General features: G+C 42.2%; 1 protein-coding gene across 10 annotated transcripts in view; it reads right to left on the bottom strand.

Moving 5' to 3' along the window:
* LOC134346863 (myc box-dependent-interacting protein 1) overlaps positions 1 to 24,245 on the bottom strand; it is a 182,152-nt gene that overhangs the window by 75,832 nt on the left and 82,075 nt on the right. For all 10 annotated transcript variants that reach the window (XM_063048660.1, XM_063048661.1, XM_063048665.1 and 7 more), the window contains 4 exons: positions 19,735 to 19,820; positions 12,760 to 12,835; positions 11,768 to 11,850; positions 1,308 to 1,458 (listed from right to left, as the gene is read on the bottom strand). In XM_063048660.1, coding sequence (XP_062904730.1) covers positions 1,308 to 1,458; positions 11,768 to 11,850; positions 12,760 to 12,835; positions 19,735 to 19,820 — 396 coding nt within the window. The remainder of the gene's footprint in view (positions 1 to 1,307; positions 1,459 to 11,767; positions 11,851 to 12,759; positions 12,836 to 19,734; positions 19,821 to 24,245) is intronic.

The raw sequence follows: 24,245 nt of genomic DNA, 5'->3' as shown, positions 1-24,245 counted from the left end.
ACAAATTACTAGCCACCATTAAGACTAGTGTTAATTATAGAGCAGTAGTCCAACAATGCTGGACATGGTAATGTTGGTTGCACTTCCACATTCTATGCAGGTAACTCACCAGTCATGTACAGTTCCCAAGTGCAGATGGCAGTTTTAACTACAGAAAAATGCCCAAAGAATTCATGTTTACTCTGCCTTTCAGTCTGATCATGCCTGAGCCTGTGTCATAATTTGCCAGCAAAACCTATATCCTGACTGCATTTAAGGAATGCCAAGGATTTTATCCCATGTAGAGTTTTAAACTCTGTGGCATTATGCCCCATATTTCTTCATTTAATGCAAGAAAACAATTTTTCATTGTTCAAAACCTTGCCTAGCTCAATCATAACAAAGAAAAACGAACATCAAACACAGCCGCACAATACAGGCCCTTTGGCCCGCAATGTTCTGCTGACCTTATACCTCAAAGATCAATCTAACTCTTCCCTCTGACATAGATTGGTGCAAAGATGACAGAAAAATGGAGAGCTAAAGAGCTTCTTCAATGTCCTTAACATATCTGCTTCTACCACTCTTGGTGGTGTGTCCATGGACCCACCACTGTAAAAAAAAAATAGTGATATTCTCCCCCACCCTCCACCCAGTACTTTCCTTCAATCACCGTAAAATTATCCATTTCTGAGCTGGGGAAAGTCCACTTGACCTATACCTCATCATCTTGCATAGTACATCTCTATCAAATCACCTCTAATTCTCCTTCACTCCAAAAAGAAATGCCCCAGCTCACTCAACCTACCGTATTCTGATACGACATGCTCTCTAATCCAGGCAGCATCCTGGCAAATCTCACCTGCGCCCTCACTAAAGCTTCCACTTCCTTCCTGCGACGAGGCAACCAGAACTGAACACGACACCAGTCTATTGAGTGTAGACCAAACATACTCAATCCTCTTTCGGATGCTTAGAGAATGCGTAAAGATCTTGGGAAGCCAAAAGAACTGAGAAAGGATCGGGTGGGTTGGGGAGAGGGAAGGAAGATGCCAGAAAATGGACACAGGTTAAGGATTAGCCACAACCCGAGGATGGGCTATCAAGTTCAAGGAGCTGCACATCCTGCTGCTATTTACAGGGGCAGCTCAGACACTTGAGACAGCTGCTAAGTAAGCCCTTCTACCTCTAGTATTCATGGGCTGTTGTCAACCAACAAGCATCTTACAATCGTTAACATACAGCAGTGCAGGAGAAATAGCGGCAGTCTTCTTGCAAGACAAATCAAGTGGTAGCAATGCTGTTTCCCAGACATCAGCCTACGTTACCTGGGATGGTGACTTTGGTATAGGAGGAGGAGCGTGCGGTGTGGGTGAAACTGCAACAGGAACATGGTTGTCATTCTTCACTGTGGGACTACCAGGAGGAGACTCTTCCAACGGTGCTGATACATTGGAAACTTCTGGTTGCGCAGGTGTACTGTTGGCATAAACAAACAGATTTAAAATTCATATTGATGCTCAGAATAATCTTAAAGAAATGCAACCTCTTTCATAGCTTTCAACATCATTCCACTTTCCCCTTGGATGTAGGTCATTCATCTATACAGCCAAACACCATTACAGAGCACAGTAACGGGTCCTTTTGGCCCAATGAGCTCATGCCGACCAATCACACCACTAAAACACATCTTAGGAATGTAGGTGGAAACCCACAGTCACAGGGAGTGTAGACAGTGGCAGAATTTCACCCTGGTCGTGAGTGCTGCAATAGCGCTATGCTAACTGCCACCCAAAATAGCTCCCAACACCAAACACTTCTCAGGTTTGAGAAGCTGGTCACGTTCTTCACTGGTTGTACTGGAAACTTATTACACAAACAGATAAAGGTATACCAAGATCTCAATTTGAATCTTGACCACATTGCTAATAAGCAAAATTGGTGCCCTGAACAAAGATCCCAATACTGGCTCTGCAGAATCAGCGCCTGCAGTAGCCAATGAGGATGTGGCACTTTTACACCAATGGGAATGCCAATCAAGTCCTGGTTATGAGCAAAGTGAAACAATATGAACACAATGAGGTTGCCATCTGATTGTCTCCAGAGTACATAGCAGATACCGTAACTTCAACAAGGGACAAACCGCCAAGATTCCATGAAGTTCCACGTTCTTGCCAGTGTCTGTAAAAAGGTAATTTTACTTGAGTCAAAGAATACTACAGCACACCTAGCCTGTGTAAAACTATAATGCTGCATAGTCCCATCCACCTGCACTGAGAACATAGCCCGCCATACCACTACCAACTTGATTTAGCTCTGTTGCCCCCCCCATAGGCAAAAACCACATTTTGTGTACACAGTGCCAGTGGAACAGCAAAATGTCTGAAGGATTCTACAAGAATGCCAAAATGGTCAGAGTGCACAAAAATGTCTAAGGAAAGAGGAGGTTCCAGAATGACAGAGCTCACAGCCAAGCTAGTCGAAGGCATGGATGGCCATACTGGAAGGACTAAGTGAACAGACAAGATAATCAAAACTTAGCTTTGAACTGCTCCTTTTATTATGGTTTGATTCTAAGAATGCAAATTCAATAACAAGTGATTGGAGTTAATATCCATCAGCAAATATAGGACACATGATCCAGACTTACTGTCAATTGGAAATGGAGTATTGGACAAGTTCAAGGGCAGGAAAGGGGTAATATTATGGAAAACCATTTGCATCTTGACTCAATTAGAACTTGATAAGGGGCAATATCCATTTCAAAACATGTATTTCAGATTTTCCTTTAAACACTACAAAAATGGAAGCTACCACATACTTATTGGAAGAACCCAACTCTACATGAACTCCCACAAAAACACTTCAGGTATTGTTAATTTCAAAGACCCTTTCACAGAGCTGGTCTGCCTGTTAGCATTATCCCTTACAAGCTATGAAACCATTTTTCTGCTGAAAGCAATGTTTCTTGACAATGACATATGCTTTGTAGTGGACATTTCCGATTCACCATTGTGCTTTCTACAAATCAGACACCAGATTTAGCCTCAACATGTAGACCATGGGTTGAGAGTCTTCTCAGACCAACACCAGACCTTCTGCAGACCCATCGAGTTCTTTGAGCAATTGCCAATGATATTGTGTAAAACTAATGAAAACCTAGAATAACCCATTCAAAATTAGTCTGTTAACAAATGCTGGAAAGGCATGCTAGCGGTTATGGGCAAACAACTGAATGTATACACCTTGGGGTATCAGGTTTTCTAACATGGCATTTAAGTGCCTAAGGAGGATGAGGTCAGCTTTTAATGTCCAGTATTCAGAAGTGTGTATGCAGAAAAACTGATAATGGCAGCCATGAATGATGAAGATGCTACTCTTCCCAAGCTAATGTAAGCTTCATAATTCCTGGAAGATATTAGATGCGTATTCCCACAAAAGAATAAGTATGACCGAGTCTGTTTTCAAATTAACTACAAATATTAAGGATTTAGGAACTGATACACACCAGTGGCATTAGAGTTAGGATTAAGTAATCTGGCCTGCAAAAGCAATCAAATTAATTCCACTTTCTCAAAGATCAAATTCATAAGGTTAGCCACATTTTGTGGAAAGAACAGTTAACATTTTAGGTTGATTTACAGTACTAGATTCATTTCAGATCATTACCCATCTCCCAACTCAACCAGCAATCCCAGTAGTGTATTCCACACACTGATCGTTTGTTGTACAAGTCCTGCCTTACAGCATTTTGTTCTTCTGCCATCTAGTTCTTGATCCTTCCAATAAGAACCATTTATGCCCAATCCCTTCACAAAGATTTCAAATCCCCATCAGCTCCTCTCTCAATACCCTCTGATCCAAGGACTAAGCCAGCTTCTTCAATCTATACACACACACACAATGCTGGAGGAACTCAGCAGCTCAGACAGCATTTATGGAAAACAGTACAGTCAGCGTTTCAGGCTGAGACCTTTCATCAGGATTGGAGAGAAAAAAAAGATGAATCAAGGGGAGGGCAGGAAGAAACAAGGTAATGGGGGGAGAAGGAGGAGGATGAAGTAAAGAGCTGGGAAGCTGTTTGGTGAAAAAGATAAAGGGCTGGAGAAGGGGGAATCTGATAGAGGACGAAAGGCCATGGAAGAAAGAAAAGGGGAGCAGCACTAGAGGGAGGCAAAAGGCAAGTAAGGAGATGAAGTGAGAGGGAAATGGTGAAGAGGGTGCATTACTGGAAGTTCGAGAAATCGATGTTGATGCCATCAGGTTGGAGGCTGCCCAGACAGAATACAAGGTGTTCCTCCTCCAACCTGAGTATGGCCTCATCAAGGAGGCCATGGACTGACATATCAGAATGGGAAAGGGAAGTGGAATTAAAATGGGTGACCACTGGGAGATCCTGCTTTTTCTGGCGGACAGCGTGTAGATGCTCAGCAAAGCCGTCTCCCAATCTATGTCATGTCTCAACGATATATGGGAGGTTGCACCGGGAGCACTGGATACAGTAGAAGACCGCAACAGGCTCACAGGTGAAGTGTCGCCTCACGTGGAAGGTCTCTTTGGGGCCCTGAGTGTTCGTGAGGGAGGTGGTGTAGGGGCAGGTGTAGCACTTGTTCTGCTTGCAAGGATAAGTGCCAGGAGGGAGATCAGTGAGGAGGGACGAATGAACAAGGGAGTCGCATAAGGAGTGATCCCTGCGGAAAGCAGGAAGTGGGGAGTGGGGGAGAAGGGGAGAAGGGGAAAGATATGCTTGGTGGTGTGATCCCGCTGGAAAGTGGAGGCTGGTGGGATGGTAGGTGAGGACATGAAGAACCCTATCCCTGGTGGGGTGGCAGGTGTATGAGGTGAGGGCAGACATGCACAAAATGGAAGCAATGCAGTTGAAGGCAGCTTTAGTGGTGGAGGAATGGAAGCCCCTTTCTTGGGAGGAGGAGGAGGAGGAGGACCAGGACAACATCTCCTTAGTTCTGGAATGGAAAAGCCTCATCCTGAAATCAAATGCAGCAGAGGCGGAGGAATTGCACCCTACGCAACCTCCATGTCCATTTGTCCACCACCCCACTGATATCCCCACCTTCTTACTCTGACATCTTTTTTCCCTCCAGTCCTGATGAAGGGTCTTGGCCTGAAACATCAACTGTACTCTTTTCTATAGATGCTGCCTGGCCTGCTGAGTTTTTCCAGCATTGTGTGCGTTGCTTGTATTTCTAGCCATCTGCAGATTTTCTTTTGTTTGTTCTTCAATCTATCCACGGAAGTACCCAAAACCTAATTATCAGGTTAAAGCTTTATAAAAACACTGACATTCCAAACCTACTAAGTTCTCAACAGCACAATTCACATGGGTTTAGAATACACCAAGAATGGACTGTTGATGAGCCTTTAACCACTATTCTGCCTGACCCAACAATTAAACATTTGCCTGTTCTGCTCTGCCATTTTCAAGCTATTCAACATGCACTCCAAGATCTGCTTTTGTAACGTTAGATTTGAGCCTTCCAGTTAAAGCCATATTTTCACATTTTTGGTGAAAGAATTGGTAGCAAGAATCCAATACCTACCAGCCAAAACCTTCTTCAAAGTTATTATACTTTTCAGTTTAGTATGCCTCAAGTTTTGGTCACTTGTCAAGTTGGGAATGTGTCCTGTACCCCCAAGCCACAAATACAAAACATGTCTTAGTAATAAGATCAAGGAAATACCACAAAGCCTTTCAATCAAAATATCTTTCACATTTCTTAAGCAACTTACTGCTCTTGCTGTTAACACTCTAACTCTATGGCCTATTAAGGCATAGGAGAGTGGATGTGAAAAGGAAGTTTAAAGTAATGGTGGAGTCTTTTTTTTAATCTTTATTTCAAAATATACTTTATTCAAAAATAAATATATACAGTAAACCATTCAATAACTTTTCATCCTTTACATACATTTCCATTATAGTCAGTACATATCCGTATTTATAGCCACCCACGTGGCAATCCAGTAGTTCAGCTTACCATATAATTGTTGAGGGGTATACTCCCCAACCACCAACCCCTCCCACTCCCACTGGTGGAGAAACCTATACCGTGGTCCTTCCCCACTGGGCCCTTGCAGTGGCTGCACCGAGTTTCAGTGCGTCCCTCAGCACGTACTCCTGCAGCTGAGAAAGTGCCAGTCGGCAGCATTCTCCCACGGACATCTCCATGTGCTGGTAGATCATCAAGTTTCGGGTCAACCAAAGAGCCTTTCACCGAGTTGATGATCTGCCAGCAGCACCGGATGTTGGTTTCCGTGTGCGTCCCCGGGAACAGCCTGTAGAACAGACAGTCCTCTGTTACGCAGCTGCTGGGGATAAAACGTGACACTAGCCCGTCCATCCTCCTCCACACCCTCTTTGTGAACTGGCAGTGTGCAAAGAGGTGGGTCACAGACTCCTCCTCACTGGAGTCCTCCCGTGGGCAGTGGGGTGCGGAGACGACGTTCCGGGCGTACAGGAGGGCTCTGACTGGGAGGGCCCCTCTCACCGCCAGCCAGGCGAGGTCTTGGTGCCTGTTGGTGAGATCTGGCGATGAGGCATTTTGCCAGATGAGCTGGACAGTCTGCTCAGGATACCACCCTACTGTGTCCATCACATCCTTCTCCTGCAGTGCCTGCAGGATACTACGTGCCAACCACTGCCTGATGGCCCTGTGGAGTCTAGGACCAGAGAGTACAGCTTCAGAACAGAAGAAAGACCCTTGAGAACAAGGATGCCCAACCTTTATGCCAGGACACCTACCATTAACTGAGGGGTCCATGGACTCCAGGTTGGGAACCCCTACTTTGGAACAAAAAAGATGAGGAAATTTTTTTAGCCGGAGTGTGGTGAAGTGTAAAATTAATTGCCACAGATGGATGTGGAGGGCAACTCAATGTGGTATATTTAAATCAGAGGTTGATAGGCTCTGGATTGGTCAGAAAATTAATGATTACAGGGAGAAGGCAGGAGAATGGGGTTGAGGGGAAAAATAAATCAGCCATGATGGAATAACAGTAGACTCAATGGGTTGAATGCCCCAATGTCTTAACTTACTTCAAAATCCCTCTGAAAACAAATCATTTACTTTAGACAAATCCATAATCAGCTTTCTCTTCACCTGCACTTGTCCAGGTGACTCCCAAGTCACCTCATTTCTAGCTCTTACTCCACAGAAGTTGATCTGACTGGTCTGTAATCAATGGATGCATTCCTACACCTCGAAACAAATGTAACAAAAGGAATTAGTAATATCAGACTTCGGCCATTACAATATGGAGCTCAGATTATAACAATTCTTCAGGTAGTTTTAAAGACAACTAAAGCTCAACTGACTATTCACATACAATGGAATAAACCTGGAGAGTATACTATGCCACGCCTCATTTGTGCTTTAAGACAAAAAAGACTAACCGATGAAGGTAATAAAGGCATATTAGCACTGAAATTTGATAATGTCCATCTCCTTCCAATCACACCTCAGAAGTATCATTCAGCATTACCCATGTAATGAGAGTTTAATTTATATTGAGGCAATGGGTCTGAAGTTCTAGGAGCCATTGATTACAACATTCCCCTTTCCACAGGCAGTTTGACTGTCTCAGATGGTCCGGCAGGTGTCTGCTCCAAGTTTAAGCACATGCAGGGAGACTGATTCTCCTTTAGCCCATGCTAGGTAGCACCTAGCTACTGACGAACTCAGTCTTTCAGCCTACACAAATTTCAGATATCTAAGTAATAAGAGTTCATAAGGAGCAGAATTAGGCCAATTGGTCCATCAAGTCTGCTCCACAATTCTATCATTGTTGATTTATCCCTCTCAAACACATTCTACTGCTTTCTCTCCATAACCTTCAGCACCCCAAGAAGCCATCAATCTCAGCTTTAAATATTCTCAATGACTTGGCAACGAATTTCAAACTCCCCACTCTCCGGCTAATGAAATTCCTCGTTTGTTTCCTAACTCTACCCACAAAGATCCTACACCTTCTGATCCTACATCACACAGGGGAAACTCACTCAGTCTCGTACACAGCAGGAATCGAACCCTGGTTGCTGCTAGAGTATTGCGCTAACCACTACACTACCATGTCACCTCTTGGATGTTAAGCTCCAACTATAATCTTCTTTCAGCCACATCTCAGTGACGCCCATTAATGACATATCTGCTAATCTCTAAATGCAACGCAAGATCATCTACCTTTTTCCATATTGTGTGCTTTCAATTATAACACCTTCAGTCCTGTATTGATCACCATTTTCAACTTTGTTCCCCCCCCCCGTTACACTTCAACTCATCCCACTGACTGCAATGTTTCCCTTCAGAGATGTTCTAAGAATCAGTCCCCCAATTTATGACAGATCTCACCGATGCAGGAGCACCGGATGCAATAAATGGCCCCAGCAGATTCACAGGTGAAATGTGCCTCACTTAGGAAGACCATTTGGGGCCCCAAATGGAAGTGAGGGAGGAGGTGAACAGCAGGTGCAGCACTCTAGCTGCTTGCAGGGCTAAGTGCTAGGAGGGGGAAGAATGAAAGTAAAGATAGGTTTGGTGGTAGGATCCCTTAGGAGATGGCAGTAGTTGCAGAGGATGATGTGTTCTCACCTCTCCTGCCTATTACCTCCCCTGGTGCCCCTCCTCCTTCCCTTTATCTATGGTCCACTCAGATTCTTTTCTCTCCTGCTCTTTACTTTTCCTTCCCACCTGGTTTCACCTATCAGCTACTCTCCTTCCTCTCCCCCAGCTTTTTATTCTGCCATCTTCCTCCTTCCTTGCCAGTCCTGAAGAAGGGTCTCAGTCTGAAATGTCGATTGTTTATTTATTTCCAGAGACGCTGCCTGACGTGTTGAATTCCTCCAGCGTTTTGTGACACCAGTAGAAGTCAGGCAATGCTGACAAACCAACAGAGTCTCCTCAGATAAAAGGAACACATGTAGGATGGCTATAAATAACACTAGATGACAGGAAGAGATTAAAAACCATTTGGCTGCCAAAAGCTTCAAGTCACCAATTCTAGAACATACTATCTCACACTGCTGTTATCTTTAAACGACAGTTTGAAGTAATGATCAACAAACGGATGCACTTCTGAAATTGCCGAATGTTCAAAGGGTCTATATGTTGCAGTCAATCCAGGTAAAAACAAGCAGGGGTGACAAGTTACTCCAACTGAACAATGGTTTATTTGGAGTCCTTTAAGCAATTGGTTATTTACTGAAAAATTGTTTGGGAATATTAAAAATGTACCCCAAATACATTTATTTATTAGAGATACAGCACAGTAACAGGTCCCTCTGGCCCAATGAGCCAACACTAAATTACACCATGTGATCAATTAACCTACTGTATGTCCTTGGAATGTGGGAGGAAACCAGAGCACCGGGAGGAAATCCATGTGGGCACAAGGAGAATGTACTGACTCCTTACAGACAGTAGCAGAAATTGAGCCCGAACCACTGGCACTGTAATAGCATTGTGCTATTCATTAAGTCACCATTTCACTCCAATTAAGTCCTCTCCCAGGAAGGAACACAAGTGCTTCTGATCAGCTGTGGTACACTGCCTTACAACCAGTTTAGTTCAGCTTATTAACTTCTACATTCATAGTCATGAAATCCTGATGTAGTTTCATGCATTTTCTCCACAGCAGCAGGATCTTGTCAGCAATTGACAACACTTGTCAAAATCATGCAACTCTCCAAAACCTGCAGGTCCAGGGCAAAATGGGCAGGCAACATCATTGTGGACACCACCCACCCAGCAAACTGCCCATTTTAGTTAGCAACCCCATTCCCCCCACCCCAATCTATCACCCTGTCACTGTACTGTAAATTAAACCATATTTATAATATAATGCTGTTTATATTGCAAATATATGCACATTTTATTTGATGCTACTTCTAACATTTTTATACAATTCTTTGTAATGGAATGTTTTTGTACCATGTCACGCCAACATGCTCCAAATTCCTAATATATGCATCTTCGGGAACTAATAAAGTGGCCACTGAGTACATGTTTGTGATTTTCTGCTGTCGTCTAATCCCTTCATGGTTCAATGTGTTGCAAGTTCAGAAATACTCTTTTGCACAGTACTGTAGCTCACGGTTATGTGAGTTACTCTCGCTATCCTATCAGGTTGAGCCAGTCTGGCCATTCTCCCCTGACCTCTCACTATTCACAAGACATTTTCACCCACAGAACTTCACTGAATGTATTTTTGTGGGTTTTCTTTTTGCACCATTCTCCATAAACTTGGGGTTTGTGTGAAAATCCCAATCAATTAGCAGTTTCTGAGATATTCAAACCTCTCTGACACCAACAATCATTCCATAGTCAAAGTCACTTAGATCAGACTTCTTCCCCATTCTGATGTTTGGTCTGAGCAACTGACCCTCCTGACCATGTCTGCATGCTTTATGCCTGAGTTGCTGCCACATGATTGGCTAATTAGAAATTTGCATTAACAAGCAGTTGTAAAGGTATACCTAATACAGTGGCCACCGAGTATACAGGTACATGGTGAACAACATTGATTCTAGAAAAATTGGCTCTGCACAATGACCTTTTATGGTGCATTGGGTTACAAGGTCCTGACGTTTTGTTCAGAACCTTCCAGTTTCCCCACTTTCAGGAAGTCTTTACTATCCTCTCCTAGTGACACCTATCATAACCCTACAATTTTCATTCAAAGACCAGGTCATTCCATTATAACAAATTGAGAACATTCTTTAAATTCATCAGTTAAAAGTAACCTGCATTCAGCACTACAGATTTAATATCTCAGGGCTATACCCAAAGCACTTAGTCAGGAAACAGGTCATCAGAAAACACTGCAAAATTCTGCTATCAAATTCCCACTTAGGAAGGAGGTGGGTCTTGGAAATTTTATAGTTATTTCAATTGCTGCAGGGTTGAAGAACAATGAACACATTCATCCTTACTGAAGTACCATTTCCTGAGAATGATTGTTTACAAATCTCATCACAATCTGAACTGGCAGAGCTCAAAGACAATGGTCTCTCAACAACATTTCCTTTTCTTCCCATGTTAACAAAACCACAAACATGGCCAACAGCCAGGCCAGTCCACTCCACTTCCTTTCAGATGTTTATGTAGCTTCCTCTTAAACACAAATAAATCTCCACAACAACTAAAGGCAAAGCACTGCAGACAGGCCACGCATTACTTTTGGCTTGTTTGTAAATAGTCCAGTAGCACTTTCGTCCACAGTGATGAAGCGTTTTGGGAGGTTGGTGATGAAACACATCAACCCCTGTTGGAAAAGTGACTTGGATACACTCCAATTTGCCTAGCAGTACAAAAAGTCCACAGCAGATGCCATCTCAATGGCTCTTACCCTGGAACATCTGGACAGCAAAGATGCATACATCAGGATGCTCTTCACTGAGCACACTCAGACTACCTATATCTCAAAAGTCCCACTCAATGATATAGTTTTCTCACAAGCCTCGAAATAGTCAAGTAGTAATTGTGACACTCAAAGACCACCCAATTCCCCACACCTGTCAGGGAAAGAAATCCAATTACCCAAATTGAGTGGCTCTTGAAACAATGAACAGACCCATGAAACATTACCTCATTACTTTCTTTTTCTTCTTTTTCTTTTCAGTTAATTTTTAAATTTACTATTATATAGTATTTTTGTGTTGTGTTGTACTGCTGCTAAACAACAAACTTCACAATGTGTCATTGATATTAAACCTGTGTGAGCTCTTTTTAGGGTCACCAAAGCCAGAAAAGTTCACATTTACTTTTATTAAACCAACCTGGGTGTACCCTTGACAGGTAAAGCTTTATTTATGTGTTGCTGCTCGAGCTGATTCAAGGTGTTGGTGAGATTTTGGTTTAGCTGCAAAGGAACAGAAAAGGAACAATCAGCTGAGTAAATAGGATAGAACATCTTTAACTGATGCATGTAGTCAGATAGGTCTAACACATCTAATAGTTATTGATGAATCTGAGAACAGTAGAACTAATTCTACCACTGCAACCTGGCCAGATGCAACATTATCTAATGCACCTAGAGCAAACTAAAACCAAAGAAAAGAATATAAAAGTTACAGGATTAGATAATTGAGCAATACGTCAAACAGCAGTATTGACCCATTACACCACACAGTTATGAGATTTACTCTGGGATATGTGCACAAGAACAGCCTAGTCAAAGGATGATGTGGCGAAAAGTTTTGAACGCTTTCACATCACTTGCTGACCATTCACTTTCTGTACAATAGGTATCCACATCGAAAGTGCAATTTAAAGAACAAATTTTTTAAATCTGACATGAAATGGGCTCATGAATAGATGGCCCAATCTGATGTGCTCATTATCATAACTTGTACCAACTGCAAAAAATTCCTTCAGCAAATACATTTAAAGACATTCAGGCGGAAAACTTAACCTATACTTTTGATTTCCAATTTTGCCTGCTGAAATGGTTTATCAACTTCTGTAAACTGTGCCTGGATAAGCCACTGAAAATTAAAATCACATTGATATAGGATCTGAAAGGGTCATTTAGTCATTTTCTGGAAGTCACATTAATGGCATGGACATTTAGCTTTTCAGAATTTAGACACTAGTTTTTCTGTCAACTGTGGATACCAAGTGCATGACCAGAGATTGAAATTCATTTGCCAGTTTTGCACACTGATTTTTGTAATAAGGCTTCCACCAACAATGTTTACAGAGCTCACAACCTCACTCTCATTGGGAAATTTGGATACTTTGCTTAGCAAGCCAAATAATCACCTCATACCTTGCCCATTTCTTTATGAAATGTCTCTTCCAGACCAGCTATGCTTTGGAACGTGTTCACATAAAAACCAACACGACTGCAAGTGAAAACAAAACTTTGTTAATCAAAAGGGCAAACTGAGTATTTGAACTCAACATATCAACATTGTTATATCAAGCCAGAATCTAAACTGCTTTAAATGAATTAACACAGTTAACCAGAAATAGGCATGAAAACTTTTTCTAGTAAAGCAGTCAGCACCTTCTAGACAACTTCTATCTCAAACTTCCACTCAAGCTCTTGTAGAACTATGTTGTGGAATTATTAATCAAGCCCAATTTGTTAAACAGATCTTTTGCTCGCTTCAAAATTACATCTGCCATGTCTTGAAATAACTTATGGTGGCACTCCTCAGCTCTCCAGAACAGTTTTGAGGTCAGCATTCACATTGATATTTCCTCACATGTGCAGAGACTTCAAGACTTCAATAAATATTCCACAAAATAAATAATTTATGAAAGTAACCCAAAGGACAGTTCTTAAATGATCCCAATGCATTCCAATTAATGTTGTAAGGGGAGAGAAGTAAACAATTCAGCCACAACCACCATTCAACAACTTGTCCAATCTGCATTTTTCGTAGTATCCATCCAACTTGGCTTCATTTTCACACTCTCCCCTAGTTAGAATTAAATTGATTTTTGTATTATTGCCTCTGTCCTGTTCAACCAACCTCCGAAATCAGGGACCGAACTTAGCACTCTGGCTTGTTTAGCATCCAAGTATCTCAGCTTAACTGCAGCTGAACAGGACGGAGACCAGCCTCTCCTATTTGGTTCTTTAAATATTATGTGGAAATTTGTGACAAATATGATTATATGATATATATGTACAGTATCTGAAATACATCTTGATGATGATGAACTTCAATAAAAAATAAATTACAAGAAACAAGATCATTGGAAGGGAAGAATGTTTATAGCTCACTACTTGAGTGAATCCAGATTATGATAGGAGAACAGCGCTGCAGCAGTGAGCTTCCACAGAGAGGCATTGTGCACATTGTTACTTCTCGAATACTTGCTTGAAAATAAAATTCCTCTTCATTATGCAAAATCACAAACTGGCCAGCTTTAAAATGGAGAACAAATGAAGAGTGGCAAAATCCAAGATTTGGGTTCAAGCCATCATTAAGCAATCTTCACACAACTTGGAAAAGTTACCCAGACAAAAACCAAAATATTTAAATTTCTTCCAATATAAATTTATGATTAGAGATAAATCAAGCTACCAACTCCCAAAGGGAAAGGAATTGACAGGGGTCAGAACACTGGCAAAGTAGTAAATGACCTGGAGACTAGAACAGTCTTGGGCACTATTGACAAGGTAGTGAATTTTACTATTACAGTACAAATGCAAAGTCACTACTTTATCAACGCACAAAGTTTATACAGAGCACAGGCCCAGAATACATTCATCTTACAGAATTATCATTAAAAAAAATTATTCTGTGCACCAACCATCAAGGCAAGAGTACCTAAAATTTACTATGAAACACCACTGGGTGTTCTTGAATGGCATTCCTCAGCTCTCCAGGACAGTTTTTGAGGTCAGCAAGCAAAAACGCAAGTTTTTGAATGGCGGAGGACCTCTCCAAATATGCATTTGGGAGAAAATTAAGGTAGAGAAGTAACGTGCACAGATACGAGCTGCTTGGTACAAATTGGTTGAGTGAAGTTGTGTCAAGTTCTACTAAATGTCTTACCAAAATGCAAAGTGAACATAGCTCAGATCCTTTACTGTCAGTTTGCACCATACATCCAGGTCAAGACAAGGGTTTAAACATTAATGGTTGGTGGGTGGGAATCAAATTAAAGAGGCTAGACGTGAGGAGGTTAGTTCACAACAGAGGGATGGGAACCAGTGCAGAGAGACAGCGGGGTGTAAAGTGAGGGTAGAAGCAAAAAGTAGTAAGGAGAAAAGTAAAAGTGGTAGGCCGACAAATCCAGGGCAAAGCATTAAAAAGGGCCACTTTTCAACATAATTGTATAAGGGCTAAGAGAGTTGTAAAAGAGTGCCTGAAGGCTTTATGTGTCAATGCAAGGCGCATTCGTAATAAGGTGGATGAATTGAAAGTGCAGATTGTTATTAATGATTATGATATAGTTGGGATCACAGAGACATGGCTCCAGGGTGACCAGGGATGGGAGCTCAACGTTCAGGGATATTCAATATTCAGGAGGGACAGACATGAAGGAAGGGGAGGTGGGGTGGCGTTGCTGGTTAAAGAAGAGATTAACGCAATAGAAAGGAAGGACATAAGCCGGGAAGATGTGGAATCGATATTTGTAGAGCTGCGTAACACTAAGGGGCAGAAGACGCTGCTGGGAGTTGTGTACAGGCCACCTAACAATAGTAGTGAGGTCGGAGATGGTATTAAACAGGAAATTAGAAATGTGTGCAATAAAGGAACAGCAGTTATAATGGGTGACTTCAATCTACATGTAGATTGGGTGAACCAAATTGGTAAAGGTGCTGAGGAAGAGGATTTCTTGGAATGTATGCGGGATGGTTTTTTGAACCAACATGTCGAGGAACCAACCAGAGAGCAGGCTATTCTGGACTGGGTTTTGAGCAATGAGGAAGGGTTAATTAGCAATCTTGTCGTGAGAGGCCCCTTGGGTAAGAGTGACCATAATATGATGGAATTCTTCATTAAGATGGAGAGTGACATAGTTAATTCAGAAACAAAGGTTCTGAACTTAAAGAGGGGTAACTTTGAAGGTATGAGACGTGAATTAGCTAAGATAGACTGGCAAATGACACTGAAAGGATTGACGGTGGAAATGCAATGGCAAGCAGTTAAAGATTGCATGGATGAACTACAACAATTGTTCATCCCAGTTTGGCAAAAGAATAAATCAAGGAAGGTAGTGCACCCGTGGCTGACAAGAGAAATTAGGGATAGTATCAATTCCAAAGAAGAAGCATACAAATTAGCCAGAGAAAGTGGCTCACCTGAGGACTGGGAGAAATTCAGAGTTCAGCAGAGGAGGACAAAGGGCTTAATTAGGAAAGGGAAAAAAGATTATGAGAGAAAACTGGCAGGGAACATAAAAACGGACTGTAAAAGCTTTTATAGATATGTAAAAAGGAAAAGACTGGTAAAGACAAATGTAGGTCCCTTGCAGACAGAAACAGGTGAATTGATTATGGGGAGCAAGGACATGGCAGACCAATTGAATAATTACTTTGGTTCTGTCTTCACTAAGGAGGACATAAATAATCTTCCAGAAATAGTAGGGGACAGAGGGTCCAGTGAGATGGAGGAACTGAGCGAAATACATGTTAGTAGGGAAAACAACAGGAATTCTGCAGATGCTGGAAATTCAAGCAACATACACCAAAGTTGCTGGTGAACGCAGCAGGCCAAGCAGCATCTATAGGAAGAGGCGCAGTCGACGTTTCAGGCCGAGACCCTTCGTCCTGACGAAGGGTCTCGGCCTGAAACGTCGACTGCGCCTCTTCCTATAGATGCTGCTTGGCCTGCTGCGTTCACCAGCAACTTTGATGTATGTTGTTAGTAGGGAAGTGGTGTTAGGTAAATTGAAGGGATTGAAGGCAGATAAATCCCCAGGGCCAGATGGTCTGCATCCTAGAGTGCTTAAGGAAGTAGCCCAAGAAATAGTGGATGCATTAGTGATAATTTTTCAAAACTCCTTAGATTCTGGACTAGTTCCTGAGGATTGGAGGGTGGCTAATGTAACTCCACTTTTTAAAAAAGGAGGGAGAGAGAAACCGGGGAATTATAGACCGGTTAGCCTAACGTCGGTGGTGGGGAATCTGCTGGAGTCAGTTATCAAGGATGTGATAACAGCACATTTGGAAAGCGGTGAAATGATCAGACAAAGTCAGCATGGATTTGTGAAAGGAAAATCATGTCTGACGAATCTCATAGAATTTTTTGAGGATGTAACTAGTAGAGTGGATAGGGGAGAACCAGTGGATGTGGTATATTTGGATTTTCAAAAGGCTTTTGATAAGGTCCCACACAGGAGATTAGTGTGCAAACTTAAAGCACACGGTATTGGGGGTAAGGTATTGGTGTGGGTGGAGAATTGGTTAGCAGACAGGAAGCAAAGGGTGGGAATAAACGGGACCTTTTCAGAATGGCAGGCGGTGACTAGTGGGGTACCGCAAGGCTCAGTGCTGGGACCCCAGTTGTTTACAATATATATTAATGACTTGGATGAGGGAATTAAATGCAGCATCTCCAAGTTTGCGGATGACACGAAGCTGGGTGGCAGTGTTAGCAGTGAGGAGGATGCTAAGAGGATGCAGGGTGACTTGGATAGGTTGGGTGAGTGGGCAAATTCATGGCAGATGCAAGTTAATGTGGATAAATGTGAAGTTATCCACTTTGGTGGCAAAAATAGGAAAACAGATTATTATCTGAATGGTGGCCGATTAGGAAAAGGGGAGGTGCAACGAGACCTGGGTGTCATTATACACCAGTCATTGAAAATGGGCATGCAGGTACAGCAGGCGGTGAAAAAGGCGAATGGTATGCTGGCATTTATAGCAAGAGGATTCGAGTACAGGAGCAGGGAGGTACTACTGCAGTTGTACAAGGCCTTGGTGAGACCACACCTGGAGTATTGTGTGCAGTTTTGGTCCCCTAATCTGAGGAAAGACATCCTTGCCATAGAGGGAGTACAAAGAAGGTTCACCAGATTGATTCCTGGGATGGCAGGACTTTCATATGAAGAAAGATTGGATGAACTGGGCTTGTACTCGTTGGAATTTAGAAGATTGAGGGGGGATCTGATTGAAACATACAAGATCCTAAAGGGATTGGACAGGCTAGATGCAGGAAGATTGTTCCCGATGTTGGGGAAGTCCAGAACGAGGGGCCACAGTTTGAGGATAGAGGGGAAGCCTTTTAGGACCGAGATTAGGAAAAACTTCTTCACACAGAGAGTGGTGAATCTGTGGAATTCTCTGCCACAGGAAACAGTTGAGGCCAGTTCATTGGCTATATTTAAGAGGGAGTTAGATATGGCCCTTGTGGCTACGGGGGTCAGGGGGTATGGAGGGAAGGCTGGGGCGGGGTTCTAAGTTGGATGATCAGCCATGATCATAATAAATGGCGGTGCAGGCTCGAATGGCCGAATGGCCTACTCCTGCACCTATTTTCTATGTTTCTATGTTTCTATGTTATCAGAACCAGCGAATTATTTCGGAGAAGAGAATAATCCGTGCTAACAACTTCTGGAGAATGAAACTAGGTTCAGAAAATGCTGCCCTTAAGGGAGATACTGATAGATCAATTGATTAAGGTAACACAAAACAGATGAGGGGCAAAAAAAATGACATTAGGAGTGTCATGGATCTGTAATTTTCTGCGTGAAAAAACAGAATGCATGAAAAAAATGCAAGCACCTGGCAAGACAACTCAAGTTCTATGACTTGGTGTTGAAGCATTGAAATAACTTGAACACATTTTCATTGGTCCAACATGGAACATAATACTGTATGTTAGGGAATATTCAGGAGTTATGTGAATGTAGCAGATATTAATTCAAATAAGAACCAAGCTTCAGTTCTTATTTTAAATGTAAACAAGTTCCAGAAGTTTGCAATTATCCTTCAATTTGTGTAAATTGCAGCACCTAAACGGGGAGCGAGGTTTGATCCATCCAAGCCATGCCAATTTGGGAAGGTTGGTTACAGGCTGGAACCAACCCAGAGTGTATTGCCGGAACCAACCCAGAGTGCATTGCTGCGGTGGGGCCCAGGTCCTAGTGCTAGGCCGACCCGGTGCACGAACAATTTAAATTCCAGGCCAAATGGACTGGACTGAAAAGGCAGGGTGGCAGGACCGGAGACAAAGGTTGAGCCTGATCTGCTCTGTAACGTTTCACTCCGCTCTCCTCGGCGCTAAGGCTGTGAAACTGCTCTGGCTGCTATGCTCTTCGTGTCTGCGAACTTCACGGCAATTTGTACCGCTATACGATGAACTGAGAGCAAGGCAATGGACTTACTCCGGCTGTTCCAGGATTCAGGTCTTTGAACTCAATTTGGATCAGATCACTGTTGCTTGCTTTTATTGTTTGCATGATTTGTGTTTCTTCTCTTTCTCACTGCATTAGGTGTTTTTTTTAATGAGTTCTTTTAGGTTTGTTACTTTGGGACTGCCTGTAAGCAGACAAATCTCAAGATTGTATTATTTATACATTCTTTGATAATAAATACACTTGAATCCTAAGCACTAAAAGCACAAGCTGCTCTACAGACCAAGAACCAAACGTTAAAACAATGGGTTTCTGTTAATTGGCTTGCAGCAAACCAGGCAATATGCCAAGATGCTTCCACCATTGCAACTTGAATACAAGCTGTCTGACCAAATGGATGCTGTTATTTCGCAGGTCAAACATGGTCACAGGTATGGGCAATCAATAGTATTTGTACTTAGAAAGCCCTGACAACATTAATTTTTTGAGTGTGTGGCTCTGTCATCAGAAGGATTTAGAATGCTTATGTTAATTAATTTCTTCCAAAAGCATTTGGGCCTTCAGAGGTGTCTTATCAATTGCAATGTGCTTCCAGTATGCATATCAAAGGAACCATTCGTCAAAGTATTGAAGTAAACAATGTCATGGTAATTATTCAAATTGTATTGAATCACCTACTGTTACCCTTATCTTAAGGGTATAAAAATGTGATGCAACTTCAGGTTAGTGAGCCACTGAGTGTACCCATGAGAAAGCTTACTCTTGTGAATAAAGACTTCTTCTATATCACCAGCTTCAGTGACTTTGATCACAGTCATAACACTGTACCTCTCAACAATGTCATCAGCACAAAGAGCAAGTCTACATTGTATAATGTCGAGCTTGCATCCTTCTTCCGTAACTTCTGCAGTGTACCTCTAGTCCATCTTCTAGTTTCTTCCCATACAACAGGAAGCCCACTTATTGCAGTCTTGACACCCACCTGTTCCATAGTGATGGTAATTCTTCCTGCAAATCGATATTAATTTCCTCAAATACCTTCTGGGCTTTTAAAAATTCTTCTTCTGCCTTTAACACAAAAGAATAGTTAGCATTAATAATTGAAGTATTGAAAAGTCGAAGCATGGCTAATTGATCAAGCTCCGTACCAAGATAGATTTAGACCTCCAAGTTTTCACAAACCAAGTATAATCATTCAAATCTCCATCCTGCTAATGAGCTCACAGGAAAAGGACAAGGGAGAAGGATGGTACTGCAAGACCATGAACTTGAGGCTGAGTGGTCCCCTCCCATATCATTTCCATTTTATAATCCCACCTCCACAGATCTATACACTAGATGCGTGCTTTGTTCACTTCCTCCAACAAAAACCTTTCACTTGCCCAACCCTCATAAGGTAGTGGTGGGGAATGATGTGGGCAGGTACAGCAGTACGATGCAGGAGGATTGCTGCAGAGTCATGGAGCCAATATGCGAGACCAAATAGCCTAGTCACTTGTTAAAGCAGGTGTAGGCAGAAAAAAAACTGCTGAGTAGACATCCCATAGAATGTCATCATGTTGGGGATCTTGCTATGCAAAACAGCTCATTTTTGAAACTGAGAGCAGCTGGATACAGGCAGTTCTCTTGGGGCAGAGAAGAATGGCGGTAAATGCTGGCTCGAGTGTAGCCAATCACCAATACAGGCAACCTCCTACTGTTACAGCATCCTCGTGGGAACCTTTCGAGGATTCACAAACTGTCTGTAAATGCAGGCTCGTTAGTCAGCAATAAGCTCTGGACAAGCCTGGTCTTAAGTACTTGGTTTAAGGATGAGACCAAATTAATTGCAGAAAAGCCGAACTCCATCACAGAAATGACTGATGTGGGCAGGGAAGGAAATGCATGTTTAGATAAATGGCGGTTTTGCTCAAGACTGGGCTATACCATTGTTAGTTGAGTTTTAGTGCATTGTCCATGCCATCCAAGATGCCCATCTATGCTAGTCCCATTTACCATGTTGTCCCATATCCTTCCAAACCTTTACAACCCACATACCTGCCACAACTACTTCCCCTGGTAGACCTGTTCACACACCGAGTGAAGTTGTCCCTCAAGCGCTATTTAATCTGTCTCACATTAAACTTGGCCTTTCTAGCTCAGTTCTCCAAGACTATGAGTGTGCATTTACTCCAGACCCTTAACTTTAACAACTATTAAGCTCATACCTCATTCTCTGATGCTCCAGTGAATAAAGTCCAACCTGCTTCACCTCCATAACTCAGTTAAAGACCCAACAACACCCTCAAACCTTCTCTGCATTGTTCTAGCTTAAATAGCTACTTCCCAATAGAGAGTGATCAATATTCCAAGTACAGCTTTGCCAATATCTTCTACAATGGCAACAAATCCCAATGTCAATACTCAATGCTTGATTGGCCTGTGTGCCAAAAGCCACCTTCACAACCTGTGATGCCTTTCATTGTACACTACAAGTCAGTTCCTAGCCCTGTCCTTACTCTCAGACTTAGTATAGACAGACTCATCAGCCCAAGTCAGCACTGACCAACTGAATCCTTATTAGGCATCCAGATCTGCATCTGCGCTTAGTACCTCAATTACCCTCTAATAATGAATGCAACATTCTAACCAGACAAGCACTTCTTCCTGTTTTTCTTGCTTTGTGACAATGCTTGTTACAACTTTAAAAGCTTCAACCATCTCTTATGTGCTTATGTTTCCTAATTGCGCTTTTTTTTTTGAAACCCAATGCTCACTTCCAGCAACACTGAATGGAAAACCCTCAAGTTCACATGCTCCATGATAACACTTGCCCATTCCACACCCTTCCCACAAAAATCCACATTAAACTAGTCACACACTCCATGGCCATTGCAGTTATCAATATGGGCTGGTTCACAGCCTAATGACTGAGATTTAGGTCACAGGACGAAAAACAAAACTAGCCAAGGGACCATCTGACGGTTCAGGCTGGCTATATTTAAGTGCTTTGGCGACTGAATTAAAAGCATTACAGGTATTCACACTGAACTCATTTTCAAATGGTGGATAGTGGGCCTAGGGTGGTCAAAACCCAAATGCATTTTCTTTATTGTGTAAGATGCAGAATTAACTTGAGCAGCGCAATGTCAAAACACTAAGCCAGTTGCACATTTCTGCCTCATACACGTTCAACTTCACAGAGCTAAGATGGACAATGGAATTACTCAGCTGAGGTGGGAAAATTTCAGACTCAATGAAAAATATTAGCTTCCAGTTCTCTTCAGAAACCCCACTGAACACCTCCAGCATGGCTTGGATTTCAGACTGACATTCTCTCAATTTAACTGTCCTCTTCAGCTGCCTAGTTAGTTAGTTGCACCAAGTTACTGCAAAGAATAACCTAAGATTACAAACCAGTACTTTAAGTGCTATAATATCAGCACTGCTACATCTACTTTATACAGTAAAGATGGGGACCAACATTTTACAACTGTTTTCAGACGTAACTGATGTATTACAAAGAATCCGTTCAACATTTTTTGCATAATGTCATACAACTCTAAAGTTCAAGCTGACCAAGGGTTAATTTTTTCCTTCCTACTTCCCAGACCTTGCTTACACAGCAAACCTGCCTAGGGTCATTTAACATAGCAGTATTCTATTGCAAGATGCTTGTGCAGAAGGTGATGTCAACTACAGAAACATGCTGCATAGAAATGTGTGTCTTTCAGCCCAACTCTGTATGCCAGCCATATCTACCCAAGCTAATTTACCTGCATTAGGCTTCTATCCCTATGCTTTCCCTATTCAAGTACTTTCTCAACTTTTGAAAGGCAGTTGAACATCATCTGCTTCTTACCACATCTGACAGCTGGATCCAGGGAACTAGCAATCTCTGCAGAAAAGCTTACCCATCCACTATTAAATTTTTCTCCTTTTCTATTTTGAGACTCCTTTGCCAAAGTTAAAAAGATTCTGACCATCGTAACTTATGAACTTCCAAGATCACTCCTACATTAGAATGAGAACAAAGCCAGCCTATCCATTCTCTGTAACTTCATTCCAGGCAACATCCTAGTGAATTTTTTAATATACTTTTCTTCCTACATCCTTCATGTAGTGTGGTGACCAGAACATTGTACAATAATCCAAGTACCATCAAACCAATGCTTTGTACAGCTGTAACACAACTCAGAACCTTTATACTTATGCCTCAACCTTAGACAAGAATTACCAAATTCCTTCTCACTCCCCTATGCACTCGTGTCACCACTTCATGGGAGTTATGGATTTACACCCCGAGGTCTCGCACATCAATACTGCAAAGCTTCTTGCCATTTACTCCAACAGTTCTCCCTTCAAAATTTTTCAGAAATAATACATCATACAGAAAATTCCGTGGCAACCAGCCACAAATCAGCAATTAATCTGATCACCCTCCTCCTACTGCCTGGAAATACTGGCTCTAGGGGGAATTTTCCTGCTTGATGCTACATATTGGTCTTAAGCCAATTATAATAAAACATAGAGCAGAATTAGGCCATTCAGCCCATGTCTGTTCCAACATTTCATCATTGCTGATTTATTTTCCTTTTCAAACCCACTGCAATCTCCCCACAATTTTTGATACCACTACTAATCAAAAACCTTATCACCACTTTCAACGATTTGGTCTCCACAGTTATCTGTGGCAATGAATTCCAGAGATTCACAGTCTCTGGCTATTGCCATTGGTTGCTCAACCCTAGTGAAAAAATAAATTTTAGCCTCTAACTTGTCCTCAAACATGGATCCACCATAAAGAGTGCCAAAGGTTATGAAAGAGCTTTCTTTTTAAAAAAACGCAAACAGGAATTCTGCAGATGCGGGAAATTCAGGTAACACACATCAAAGTTGCTGATGAACGCAGCAGGCCAGGCAGCATCTCTAAGAAGAGGTACAGTCGACGTTTCAGGCCGAGACCCTTCGTCAGGACGAAGCGTCGACTGTACCTCTTCCTAGAGATGCTGCCTGGCCTGCTGCGTTCACCAGCAACTTTGATGTGTGTTGTTATGAGAGAGCTGCCTTGATCTGGGACCCCACCATGCCTTATGCAGAGCCTCAGTTGCACAAAGCTGCGGGAGAGCTGCCCTCACTCACTCCCTAATCAACCCAATTGGGAAAGATCCATATTTACTAGCAATGCACTGAGTACCAGGACTCACCTTGGGGGAAGTAGAACATTACAACACAGAACAGGCCTTTTGATCTACAATGTTGTGCCGATCTTTTAACCCACTCTAAAAATCTATCCCTTCCCTTCAACACAACCCTCCATTTTTCCTTTTCCCACATGGTTATTGAAGAGTTTCTTATACATCCTAATGTATTCCTCCACCACCGCCACTGTTTAAAAAAATACCAAAGGTAATGATCCTACGCCACCTCTAAACAATGAATCATGTACCAGAGAAAAGCATAGGAAATTAAAAATATCCCACCACTGACTACCAACAGGACAAAATACTTCTG

This window comes from Mobula hypostoma, chromosome 5 (assembly GCF_963921235.1).
Source record: "Mobula hypostoma chromosome 5, sMobHyp1.1, whole genome shotgun sequence".
NCBI classification, from domain to species: Eukaryota; Metazoa; Chordata; class Chondrichthyes; order Myliobatiformes; family Myliobatidae; genus Mobula; species Mobula hypostoma.
Note: the sequence above shows the minus strand (reverse complement) of the source record. Positions and strands in the feature narration are given on the sequence as shown.